The following is a 13,823-nucleotide window of genomic DNA, read 5'->3' as shown; positions in this document are numbered from 1 at the left end:
TTGTCCATTATTTCCGATCATGGTACTCAGTTCTCTTCTCAATTTTGGAGGTCATTCCAAAAGGATCTTGGCACTAAAGTGAATCTTAGAACAGATTTTCATCCACAAACTGATTGGAAAGCAAAACATACTATCCAAACTTTGGAGGATATGTTAAGGTCTTGTGTGATCGATTTTAAAGGCAATTGGAATGACCATTTACCATTGATTGAGTTTGCCTATAACAATAGCTATTACTAGAGTATTGGTATGGCTCCATTTTAGACATTGTATGGTAGGAGGTATAGATCTCCTATATGATGCTTTGAGGTGGGTGAAGTTGCCCTAATAAGTCTCGAGTTGGTACATGAGACCACAGAGAAAGTTTGACTTATAAGAGAAGGGTTGAAAATGGCTGAAAGTCAGCAAAAGTCATATGTCGATCTGAGAAGAAGGGATCTTGAGTTTGATTTTCATGATTGGGTTTACTTTAAAATCTCACCCATGAAGGGTGTAATGAGGTTTGGCAAGTAGGGGAAGCTTAGTCCCCGATATGTAGGCCCATATCAGATTTTGAGGAGTGTTGGTAAGGTTGCTTATAAGTTAGCTTTGCCAAATGAGTTGGCATCGGTGCATCCAGTTTCCATGTCTCTATGCTTAAGAAGTGTGTTGGAGATCCAACATCCATAGTTTCCTTAGAAGGTTTGGGAGTTAAGGGGAATCTTTCTTTTGAAGAAGTTCCGGTGGAAATTTTGGACCGACAAGTCAAGAGATTGAGAAATAAATAAACAGCTTCAGTGAAAGTGTTGTGGAGGAATCAGTAAGTTGAGGGTGCTACTTGGGAGGCCAAGGCCTATATGGTGTCCCGATATCCTCATCTCTTTCCTTCTACTCCTACGCTAGCTTGAGGTAAAGAGCTCCTAATAATCGACATAAAACCACGTGAGCTAAACGTGGAATCTGATGTATATGCCCCATCAAGAGGACCTAATATACCTTGCCAAGGGTATAAAGGCATAACTAGCGTGATCACTAAATCTGATGCCTATGGAGGGGACTTATAAACTTATAGGGGCACGTATTTCTGGGACTATAAGGGTGACTAAACCTAGTCCAACTCGGTGTTAAGCCTACTCCTGAAATAAACTGGATAGCTCAATATTTTGACATGCTAACCGAAAATGCAACATTTAAATACTGATAATGAAACATTCTTAACTGGAGCATGTATATATGTTTAATCTGACCTAGCAAGTGTAATTCATGAACTAAATGAATCTACACAACCAGGGTTCTGAGTTTCATGCAAGAATCTAAGCAACAATGTTACGAAACTATGATAATTTGATTAAGAACACTATAATAGCTAAAATCGTAACAATTATCTAAAATTCTAGAAACCCTAGGTCTAAGAAATATATAGGGAATCGAGATTCTGATTGAATTCTAGGGAATTAGCGGATGAAAGGAATCCATTAGTGAAATCCCACATAATTGGTGAGGAGTTTCACAGAGAAATATTTTGATTTCAAGGCTGCAACTGAAGAAAACTCATTGCGTTCTTGGGGGGGTTTTGGTCGTCTGCGTCTTCTCCTTTTGCTCTGGTTTGATCGATTTTTGGAGAATGAATCGATTTAGGTAAGTTCTGATTTAGTTACTATTCTTAAACTAACCAAAACAACGTAGTTTAGGGATTAAACGATGTAGCTTAGGTGTCCAATGCATAGGAGAAAATACCAAAATGACCCTAACTTATAATCTGACGGGGTCATTGACGGGCCTGGCCGACGGACTTACCTATGGTCCGTCCTGGTCAATCGTTGTTTGGCTTCAGAGGATGCGTTCGTGGGTCACGATCCATGGACCTAGACCATGGCTCGTGGTCTGACCTACGGGCCGTGGGTCGTGCCTTTTTCTGGGCAGTTGTAGGTGGCCAACCACGGACCCCACCTACGGTCCGTAGGTGGCATCTGTAGGGGCGCCTGCAACTTCTGTAAAACTGAAATTCTTATCCTTTCTGAATCTAGGGTGTTATATATATATATATATATACATACAATTTTTCGTCTTATCATTATAAATAGGAGGTCATTATTATGAAATGTCATTAGAATTTCAAAAAAAAAATCATGGATAAAAAATTTGCAATTTTTTATAAGTTGCAAGCATTCAAACATTTGTGTACACATTATAAATACTTGAAAACAAAGGACAAGGATAAATTAAATATTAAAATATTTCAGATCAAATTTACTTGTTTGTGTGAAAACTTGTTTAGGACGGTCATCAAAATACTTATGACAAATCAAATCAAATCAAAATATATCAAACGCAACATAAATTCAGGATCAAACCAAAAATGCTTTAATTTATTTTTAAAATGAAGAACTAGAAGATTTATACAAATTGTAGCACTCATAATATTTTCCTGTCTTGATTGGTAATTTTTCTACACAAATTTTATTGTTTGCAGCCATAAATTATGGGTAATATGATAAATTATAAGTGTGAAAATAAAATGAAACTAAAACATTTCCCTGGATGCTACTAAATATCTTTAAATTATGATAAATATTTGATTTTCTACCCAACTTTTTTTTATATTTATAATTCCCTTTGTTTTAATTTATTTTCCATACTCTTTTTTTTTATAGTTTTATTTTTAAAATAAATTCTCTTTCCTTATTTTGGTAACTCTGTAATTCTTATTTTTCACATGACATATTTAAAATTAGAAGATTAAAAACTATTTTTGACACATTTCATGTAATTTTAGTTTAAGATTACACGATTCAAAAATCTTATTACTTTCTTAAATTTTATATCAAATCAAAATCAAATAAATTAAATTATTTTCTTAAATTTAATGTCGTTAAATAAAAATCAGATAAAAGTATAAACCAAAATCACACGAAGAAATTAAAAGAGAGTATTAATTTCCAAATTTGTAGGAAAAAAAACGTAATTGTCTCATTTCCTTTTCCTTCTCCACAAATCTCTCTTTTAGTTATTAGCCACATCCACTCTTTATCTCCCCACGTAAAACTTATCTCCCATTATCTTTATTTTTATTTTTTATTTATATTGAATTTTGAGTGTTTTATCATTAGATGCATATTCCTTAAATAATATGAATATGCAACCCTCTCTTACTTTCTGCTATACCTCACTTGAAATTTCAGTGGGTTTCTTAAATTTATTTTAGGCGGAATGACCTGGAAGACCCCTGTACTTGGCTCTTTTTGTCAGTTGGACCCTCCTACTCATCACTTTCCCAATCAAACCCTTAAACTCATCAAAACACAATATTTTAAACCCCTCTGACCATTGACCGAGCTTATGTGGCATTAATATTGGTGAGTTGGAAATATGCGTGATTACACGCGCTTAGAAGCGAGTTAAAACAATATTTTTTTAAAAAAAAAAAACAATTTAACAAAATTTTTTAAAAAAATCATCTTCTTCAACCCTCCTTCACCCACACCCACCATTTCTTCTTCTCCACCAGCCCTCTCTCCTCTACCCCTCACCACATCCCTCACCTTTCTTCTTTCTCCAGCCCATTCTTCTTTCTCCACCCCCACATTCACTCTTCTCCGCCTCTTCTCCACCTCTTCTCCGCCTCTTCTTCTTCTTTTTTTTAATACAAATCAGTAGCCTCAACTTCTTCTAAAATATTCGTTTTTTAGGTTTGAAAAATATTAGTATCATTCTTTTATTAGTTGGTTTCAACGAGGAGATGCAGATAATGTGAAGAATGATTGTGACTATTGAAAATTTTAAAACTCCATTGATAAGTTTGAAAAGGCTTAAAAAATAATAAATGGGTCTTGTGAATTTGTAAAATTACTTAAATTTTTTGATTGGGGTTCATTGAGTTTGTGTTGGTGAACTTGTAGTTGAATTTACAAGTTAACTCAAGAAGAATTTGATCTGATGGGTAAGAATCTAGTGCTCAATTTGTGACCAAATATGAAGAAGATGACAATTTGAAAAGTTAAAGAAATTAAAATATAGATTTATTTGATTTTTTAAAATTTTTTAGCACTTAATTTCGCATGTGGCACTAAAAATGATGTGGAATTTCACGTGTAATCGCGTCCATTACACACACTCTGACCGGAGGAGAAAAGGGTTTAAAATGTTGTTTTCTGATGGGTTTAAGGGTCTAGTTGGAAAAGTGATGAGTATGAGGATTCAACTGACAAAATGAGCCAAGTACAAGGGTCTTTCAGGTCATTCCGCCTTTATTTTAATTTGTGAACTTTGTCTCCCTTCACTCTAGTGTTCTTTATTTTTTAGTATGATAATTCAAAGTACGAGTTAGTTGTGTTTAACCTATAAATTTGTTCCGTGTTAGAGACTTCTAGGGACTTATTAAAAACTATGAGTTCATTTTTTTGATTGCTCTATATACTAAGTAAGTTTCTTTATCTCGATTCTTGATTTTTATTGTTTGCAGAAAAAGCTCAAGGTCTATATCTTTAGAAAAGAAGGAATGATAATTTTACCATGTAATTTGAGTAAGTATCTTTTCTATTTATTTCTCATTCTAATATCAATTTTATAATTAAATTTTGATAATATATCATGTTATATTCTTAATAGCAGTGAGTACATATTAAAATTATATTTTTTTTCCTTTTCACACAGGTACGTACATGAATGGAAAAATTGAATGAAGAGTATAGTTATAAGATAAGTTGGCTACATTAGCATATAAGGAGTGATATTTTTATTTTCTTATTGACGACTAACATTACGTACTTTCGTTAGGATCATATAAGAATCTTTTAATGAGATTATTTCAATAGTATTTTAGTTCTAAAATATTATATGATCATGAGTGACAATTTTTGTTATTATGTTAAATTTTTTATTTTGTTATTTTGAGTTTATGTTATTATATGATATCTGCTAAGTTTAAAAAAATAAATTTAATATTTTTCATGATGTTAATTTTGTAAATTTTCATGTTACATATTATGACTTTGACTTTTCATTGTAAAATTTTTATATTGATGAATTAATTAATCTTGTAAAATATGAGAAAAATTGTCACCATGTATAAATTATCAAGCTAATGAGAAACTAGTGAGTTATTACCACAAATTTGAACGTCATCAAATGTTTTTTATATTTAGTTGTTTTTAATTGTATGATAATGGATGGATTTTATTATTATTTGAGATATTTTTATTATTTATTTTCAATTTATGCAATTTAGTGACAAGATGATAGATTTAACTACAAAATTGTTAACCTTTTTATAATGATAAATTTGTCACTAATTTATATATTTTAGGACGGAATAATTTTTTGTGTATAAAAAATAGTCATTAGTGAAAAAATTACATTTGTTCAACTACGAAATAGATATAACTTTAGAGACAATTGATGTCGTCACTAATTTAACTAAATAAATAGTGACGATGTAATTTTGTCGGTGAAAATAATTTTTTAGTGACAAAATCATACTATTAACTACAAATAACTTACACTTTTTATGACACATAAATTCGTCACAAATATCAACACATTTGGGGATGATTTCTCTTTTCGTAGTTAATACAACTTAAAGAAGAGCAACTTTCACATATAACAAACATAAAAATCATATTTGTATGTTATAACTATAGTTTGCATAAATGCGCTCCATAACAAATTTTATATTTGCTATGGAACTTTTGATTTGTATAATTCGCTACAAACATCTAATTTTATACAAATTGTTCAGTTTTGTATAAATTCATTTATACATTGTAATTTATATAATAAGATCTGTATTTGTATAATTATAAGTGTATAGGACGAAAGCATTTATATTTGTATATACATTTTTCTCTCGCTTTATACAAGCACAAATACATTTTATACCGAAATGTATAAAATGGCTAATTGTATACCGAATCAAATGGCAAAAAAAGGGGATGTTTGCTACTAATTACAATTAAAATAAACTATGGCTATAGCATTTAATTTGAATTAATAGTTTGCTATTTCATACAATTTTCCCTTAAAAGAAAGTTGTTCCTTGTGCACTTTGAAGCAGCATGTCCAGTCAATCCCTTTTCTTACTCTCCTCCATTTCCCTTTGTAAAATCCCTTCCATTTACATACATCAGGTTGTTTCCTTAAGAATAGGAATTATATTGTCAGTTATATATGGTTCATCTTGGATATAAGTTGAATGTTGCTGCTCTATTTAACCAAAAAAGGTTGGAAGCTGCAGCTGATAAAGTTAAGATTAAATTCACTCACACAAGATGTGTTTTCTGTTTTGAGAAAGAAGAGAGTGTTGAGTGCAAACTCAACTTTATTATTTCCTCAAGTTATTGAGGTTTAAATAACTATGTTTATATGTCCTAAAAAGGAAAGGAAATCAACACAAATCAATGCTTAATCACAATTGGAGTAAATTAAGCTACCTACTATCTTTACATATATTGTAGAATATTCACAAGGATTCTAATACTCTCCCTCAAGCTTGTGTATATAAATTATATGTACCAAGCTTGCTACATATATATATATATATATATATATATTGTTGTGGAACCATCTTACTTGATGAATATGTCTGCTAGATGATCATTTATCCACACAAACCCTGTAATGATATCTCCTCCGAGTACTTCCCAATCAATATCTATGTGTTTAGTCTTCTCGGGAAATACTGGATTCGATGCAATGTGAAGTGAAAATTTATTATTACACACAAGTTTTATTTCTTTAATATCTCCAAATTTGAGGTTCTTCATTAGTTGTTTGAACCATATGAGTTCACATATTGCCACTGCCGCAGCCCGATGTTTTTCTTCTGCGCTAGATCTAGCAACCACATTTTGTTTCTTACTTTTCCAAAATATTTAAATTTCACCAATTATAACTTAGTATCTAGAAATGGATCGCCTGTTATAGGTAACTGCCCATTTGCATATGAATATCTAACAATTTTCCTATGTCTTTAACTTTCATAAAGTAGTCCTTTCCGTTGAGCAGATTTTAAGCATTGAAGAATGTGAATAACTACATTCTCATGACTGTAACCTTGGAGAACCTACGAATTGACTTACAACATTAATTGTTAAGGTAATGCCACGTCAAGTCACAGTGAGATAATTCAACTTTCCTACCAACCTCATGTATCATCCAGGATCACTAAGAGATTCTTGTTGTCCTGGTAGGAGCTTTATTAAAACATAAACACTCAAAAAACTGATTTGATCATTAAAAATAGAGTGAACTTATGAAATTCCAGTTGTGTATTAATTTGTAGAAGATCTGAATTTATACAAGGAAAAATCTAACCATTTCCTATCTAGTAGCCACTAACAAAGTGGATGTTAAAATTAAATAAAAACATGTGCCACTAACACCCATAAAAGGGGCTACTAACAGCCATTGAAGGGGCCACTAACTTCAGAAAGTTGAGTAACTAAAGTTGACTAAGTCTAGCTAGAAAATAGTAAGCACTAAACTTAAATAAGTAAAAAACAGTAAAAATAATAAGTTGGAAAAAGTGTCAATTGTCTAACACTCCTCCTTGGCATTTTTGTGGCAATCAACAATTCTTTACCTCAGATCTTCAAACCTTTCCTTTGGTAATGACTTGGTGAAAATATCAGCTAGCTGGTTCTCAAATATACAATGAACAAGCAACACTTCATTAGATTGTTAGACTTCTCTAATAAAATGAAACTTGATCTTGATATGCTTAGTTCGACCATGAAGCACTAGATTTTTTGAGATTGAAACTGCTAAACTATTGTCACACGTGATCTTGGTAGCTTCTATTTGTTCATGGCCCAAGTCCTTCAACACCTTCCTTAGCCAGATAGCTTGATTCACAGCAGATGCAACAACTATGTACTCAGCTTCTGCTGTTGATTGAGCTGTAGTTTCTTGTTTTCTAGAGCTCTAACTAAAACAACTTGTCCCCAAACAGAAAAGATATCAGAGGTGGTTCTTGAATCATCAACTCCGCCAACCCACTCACTATCAGAGTACCCGATCAGGTTCATAGTTACTTCAGCAGATGTTGGGAAAAAAATTCCAAACTTGTTGGTTCCTTTAATATACCTTAACACTCTTTTAGCCATTGTGAAGTGTGTCTCTTGGAGAATGCAAGAACCTAGAGAGAAAACTTACAACAAATAGAATGCCAGGTCTGCTTGCAGTTAGATATAGAAGACTGCCAATTAAGCTTATTACATACTATCATCCACTTTTTCGAAATCCGCATCCTTTCCAAGTTTCACACCAGTGGAGATTAGAGTACTCATAGGTTTGTAGTCTTGCATTTTGAACCTGTTTAGAATATCCGAAATGTATTTCTGCTGGCATATGAAAATTCTATCACTCGACCGCAACACTTCCATGCCAAGGAAGTACTTCATGACACCAAGATCAGTCATTTCAAAGATTTTCTTCATTTCATCCTTGAACCGTTGGATTAGTTCAATTTTGCTTCCTGTCACAAACATGTCATCTACATAAATTAAGACAATTAAGGACTCACCTACAGTGACTTTCACATACAAAGTAGCTTCACTTTGACTTCTACTAAAGCCAAGTTGGATGAGATGATTGTCCATCCCCTCATATCATGCCGTTGGGGCTTGTTTTAGGCCATACAAGGCCTTCGTTAAGAGATAAACTTGATCCTATTTTCCAAGAATTGAGAAACCATAAGGTTGCTCTACAAAGATCTCTTCAGCAAGAAAACCATTCAAAAAGGCCGATTTGACTTCAAGTTGATAAATCTGCCAGGAAATATGAGATGCAAATGCAAGAATAAGCTTGATTGTGTCATACCTTACTGCATGAACAAATGTTTCCTGGTAATGCACACCATATTGTTGTGCATATCCCTTAAGAATCTCGATCTATTCATTTTATTACAGTTTTGTTGTATCTGATACATTTTATTAAGAGTAGGCTTAATACCGAGTTGTACTAGGGTCAGTCACCTTCATAGTCCCAGAACTACGTGCCCCCATAGTTAAGTCTTCTATGTGGGCATTATACTTAGTGATCACGCTAGTCATGCCTCTATACCCTTAGCAAGGTATATTGGGTCCTCTCAATGGGCCGTATACATCGAACTCCACATTTAGCTCATGTGGTTTTATGTCGGTTATTAGTAGCTCCCACAGTCAAATTTTAGTGTATTGACTAGGTTACCAGTTACATTTTCAGTATTCAGTTGCAGCATGTTATGTACTTGGTCACTACATTCAGTTAGTTCACATTCAGTATGTTTAGCATATTCTCCATGTTCATTTTATATATTTGATCAAGATGCTCTATTATATATATGTATATATTGTTCAACTTTATTCTATCATGCATGCTCAGTACCCTTCAAGTACTGACGCATACTCTGAGCTACATCTTCTTGTGATGTATAGGTTCAGGTCCTCAGCATTCAGATCACGGATAGATCGATTCCCGATCTCCAGTTAAGCAACATCAGTGGTGAGTCCTTATTCTTCAAGAATGAGTGACATGTTATCTTTCCATTTTCAGTCTTTTAGTTTCAGTTTTGCTAGAGTTAGCTGGGGACATATCTCAATATCTCTTGCCAGTAGAGGCTTTTATTTAGACATAATTTAGATTCAGTTTTAGTTTGAGTTTGATCTTTCATTTTTCATTAAATTCAGTAATATATATTCAAACTTATAATGGGTACTCCCCATCATTTCATTTTATGATATGTTTCTAGCTTCCGCACATTATGACTATTATGTTGAAAATCTTCAACTATGCTTATGATATGGTAGCAGGGTTAGCTTTGGGTCACTCATGATCCTAGATCCTGTGACCACGTCCTGGGCCTCGGGGAGTGACAAAAATCTGATTTTTGACTCAGTGCGGGATCAAATTTTGGCTGGCCTTACCAATCAAAGAAGAAAATATATACAAGAGAGGTTATGAAGGTTGAGATATGCAAATATATCGCAATTTCATCAAGAAAAATCCAGAAATTTTATTATATCACTGAAGGTTGAAATCACACTTTTTTTGTAAGTTGGCTCAACTCGAGGGAGCTAAGTGACCGAAATCTTATTTCCAGCAAAGATATCTGCAGCATATGTTCCATGTAAACCTTGTGATGATGTTGATTTCATTCTCTAATTTACATTAAAAAAATTGATGGACCAAGATTTAATTTCTTTCCTTTGTTTCTCCAGTAACATATTTTAACAATTTTTTCTCTTGCTCAAAAACCAGGAGGTATTATGCACTCCTTGGTAAGCTGATTTTGAATAAGAACTATTTTATTAGTAGCTTTTGTTATTATTCATTCTGAATGTTTAGATGGTCAAAATATCCCTTCTTTTTACCTTATATATAGTCATCTTAGGGCTTAGGATATTCAGACTACTGCTATTTTGTTTTTTTGCTGTATGATTCCAAGATCAACTCATGAAATGTTTGCACAGAAGCTCTAGCAGACTTTCCAAAACCATAAACGATTAAGCTAGCCCAAGTTGGCTCGTTCTGACTTCACCATTTTACACTATGCTGGTGATGTAAGTCATTTCATCTACTGTAACAAAATTTGAGCTAAGATCTTCAACTTTATTTTGAAGCCGTGGATAATTATAATTTTTCTTTTCTTACAGGTCACATATCAAATAGATTTGTTTCTGGATAAACACAAAGAATAGGTTGTTGATGAAAATCAGTCACTCTTGACAGCTTCAAAGTGTTCTTTTGCATCTAGTTTGAGTCCAAATTCAGTGGAAGAATCCTCAAAACAATCAAAGTTTTCTTCTATTACTTCTAGCTTCAAGGAATATTGCTTTTGTTTTCTAACGTACTGAAGAAACCTTACCCCTAGTGCAAGAACTAAGTTCTTGTACGTTTGCCTTAGAAAGTCTCTTGATTTCTGAATTGGCAAAGAATACTCTATTCATGCTTCCACCTTGTCCTTTTATAGAGACTGATTTTAGCAACAAATTTGTACAAGGAAAGATTTTAGTTTTCCTTGAATGCTAATCCTTTTCCTTTTTGAACTCGTGTGCCTCTTTTCCTTATTTGCGTTGGACTCTTCCATTTTTAATGTTTTCCTCTTTCGACTCTAATTACTTTTTAAAACAAACGTTTCCTTTTTATATCTGTCGGAGTTCTTCTTTCCGTCTTTTACTAATTTTGTAGTCTGAGACATGTTATATGAACCTGGTTCATGTTCTCATCATCAAAACCTCTTTTTCAAAGATATGTCAAACCATCAATTTCTCCCTTTTTGATGATGGCTGATCTTGGGCATATTTATATGCTGAAGTATTACGAATTACCCCTCTTTAACTTGAGTTTAAGAACAGTCACTGATCTAATTTACATGCTTTACCTTAGGATTATCTTCCTCACGAGGATCCCCAAGTGCAGATTAGAAACTTCCTAGAAATAAGCGATACATACTTAACGAATGGGGTATTACCTTATTATGTGGTGTTGACTCTTTTCCCACTTTCATTAGTGGGAACAACTAGGAAGTGGTTAGATACAGAGCCACAAATTCCATCACTACATGGGATTATTTAGCGAAGAGGTTCTTGATTTGATTCTTTCCATCGAGAAAAACTGCAAGGTTGAGGAGTGAAATAGTAAGCTTCAAGCAAAAAAATGGAGAAGATATATACCAAGCATGGGCTCGATTTAAGCAAATGTTAAATGCTTGTCCGCAGAGAACGAGGTACTCGCTCACAATTTCTTTGAAGGTCTTGATCATAATGCATGAGTACTTCTTAATAGTGTAGCAAGTGGACAAGCTTTGGCAAAGACCCATGAGGAACTATTTGACCTTCTAGACAGACTGTCGGAGGGAAACCCCGAATGGAATGGGAAGGTACCAAGGACCACGACAGTAAGGGTTGCAAGAATTCTAGATGTGGATCAAGTTACTGCTATAAATGCAAAATTAGATGCAATGAACCATAATATAGCCATGTAATTCAAGAAATCACACTAAATTAACAATCACCGGTGAATGCTATACAATAATTTGTTGGTTGGTGCGGAGTCTGTGGAAGTGAACAACATGTAACTGAATACCGTGAAGCAAATACAGACTCCATGAACTATGTGGGTAATGCTCAAGGAGGTGGAGGTACGCAAAATTATGGTAATACATACAACTCGAGTTGGAGAAAGCATCCTAACTTTTCATGGTGTGGAAATCAAAATCAGGCGCAAGGGTCCAACCAATACCGACCACAAGGATATGGGAAGCAATTTCAAAATAATAGCCAAGGCAGTAATTAAAGTGCACAGAAAGGGGGAATGACTAATGGAGATTTGTTCCAAAAGATGATGGTAGGAATTGGTAAGAACAGTACTAAAAATGCAAAAACAAATGCAAGGGTTGATAGGCAGGATCAAAACATGAGGAACATCCAAATATCGCAGATGAATCTGGAAAATCAAGTTGCGAAAATAGCTACTACGCTCAATATGTGTCCACAAGGAAGTCTGTCGGGTAATACTTAGTCCAACCTAAAGCAATTGAATGCGGTGAATACCAGAATTGGGCTATAACTAGAGGAACTAGCTCCAAAGAAGAGAGATATTGAAGTAGTCAGTGAAGGGAAGAAACAAGAAGAGGTGGTAAAAAACTTAAATGTTGAGAAGAGGGTTCTTCAAGTGAAACCACCCTTTCTTTTTTCATAGAAGTTCAAGAAGAAGAATGAAGATGAATGCTTCGGTAAGTTTCTCTCTCTCTCCTTAAACAAGTTCACATTAACCTGCCTTTGGTTGATATTTTCCAGTGAATCCCTAAGTATGCCAAGTATGTGAATGAGATAGTGGCAAAAAAGAGAAGTTTAATGGAGTATGAAATGGTAGCACTTACTGAGGACTTCAGTTCTCAAATTCAGAATAGACTACCCAAGAAGCTGAAGGATCTGGGTAGCTTCACTGTTCAAATTACTATTGGACAAAGTGTCCATGCCAGGGGTTTATGTTATTTTGGTGCTAGCATTAATCTCATGCTGGTATCCTTATACAAGAAACTTGGGTTGAAAAGTCCAAAACCACCCACTGTCATTCTACAACTGGCGAATAGATCTATTGCGAGGTTAGAAAGGGTAGTAGAAGACATGTTGGTGCAAGTGGGATTGTTCATTGATCTTTCATGTGGACTTTGTAGTTCTAAATTTTGAGCCTAATTCAGAAGTTCCATTTATTTTGGGGGCATCCTTTCTTTGACACGGGGCGACAATTGATTGATGTAGAAGCTGGAGAGTTAACCATGAGAGCTCATGATAAGGTTGAAGTGTTTGATGTTTATCGCTCTATGGAATTGCCTTCTGTCTATGAAGAGTTATCCACCCTTACTGTTGTGGATCTAGCCGTAGAATCATAGCATATTACTTCCGAGGATCCCTTGGAAAGATTTTTGGTGGGATATGACATTGATGGAGATACTGAAGATCAAGAGATGGCGGCCTGCCTTAATTTGGCAATTGTGGGAGCACAAAGAGGTATGGTGGAATCATTAGATCACGAATTAGGGTCTCCACCAAAACCCTCAATTGAAGAAGCACCCAAGTTAGATTTGAAATCTCTACCTGCTCACCTAAGGTATGCATATTTGGGTAACAATGAAACTTTATCTATAATGCTTTCTGCAGAATTGTTAGAATCACGAGTTGATGCGGCAATGAAAATCTAGAAGAAAAGGAAGAAAGCTTTTGTCACGACCCAGGGGTACACCCTAGATGTAACATGGCGTACTTGACCCCAAAGGGGTCTCATACAAGCCCATAGCATATCATAACATAAGATAATAGAAAAGTATGGAAATTTTAAGATAATAGAAAAGTATGGAAATTTTA

At 34.1% G+C, this 13,823-nt stretch overlaps 2 protein-coding genes across 2 annotated transcripts; one reads left to right on the top strand and one right to left on the bottom strand.

Moving 5' to 3' along the window:
• Positions 1-7,844: 7,844 nt before the first annotated feature.
• Positions 7,845-8,465, bottom strand: LOC125861431 (uncharacterized mitochondrial protein AtMg00810-like). The gene is made up of 2 exons (XM_049541332.1): positions 8,198-8,465; positions 7,845-8,113 (listed from the first exon to the last, which is right to left on the bottom strand). The coding sequence occupies exons 1-2, from the start codon at positions 8,463-8,465 to the stop codon at positions 7,845-7,847; spliced, it is 537 nt and encodes a 178-aa protein (XP_049397289.1).
• A 4,359-nt stretch (positions 8,466-12,824) lies between these two features.
• On the top strand, positions 12,825-13,351 carry LOC125861430 (uncharacterized). The gene is made up of 2 exons (XM_049541330.1): positions 12,825-13,073; positions 13,160-13,351. Exons 1-2 carry the CDS (start codon positions 12,825-12,827, stop codon positions 13,349-13,351), a joined length of 441 nt encoding a protein of 146 aa, XP_049397287.1.
• The last annotated feature ends 472 nt before the right edge of the window (positions 13,352-13,823 follow it).

Source organism: Solanum stenotomum, chromosome 4 (assembly GCF_019186545.1).
Source record: "Solanum stenotomum isolate F172 chromosome 4, ASM1918654v1, whole genome shotgun sequence".
NCBI classification, from domain to species: Eukaryota; Viridiplantae; Streptophyta; class Magnoliopsida; order Solanales; family Solanaceae; genus Solanum; species Solanum stenotomum.
Note: the sequence above shows the minus strand (reverse complement) of the source record. Positions and strands in the feature narration are given on the sequence as shown.

Coding starts and splice junctions, on each gene's coding strand:
- LOC125861431 (XM_049541332.1), bottom strand. CDS start 8,465: ATGTTTGTGACAGGAAGCAAAATTGAACTAATCCAACGGTTCAAGGAT. Junction 8,114..8,197: donor TTTCGAAAAAGTGGATGATA/GTATGTAATAAG, acceptor TTTTCTCTCTAG/GTTCTTGCATTCTCCAAGAG.
- LOC125861430 (XM_049541330.1), top strand. CDS start 12,825: ATGGTAGCACTTACTGAGGACTTCAGTTCTCAAATTCAGAATAGACTA. Junction 13,074..13,159: donor CTATTGCGAGGTTAGAAAGG/GTAGTAGAAGAC, acceptor AGCCTAATTCAG/AAGTTCCATTTATTTTGGGG.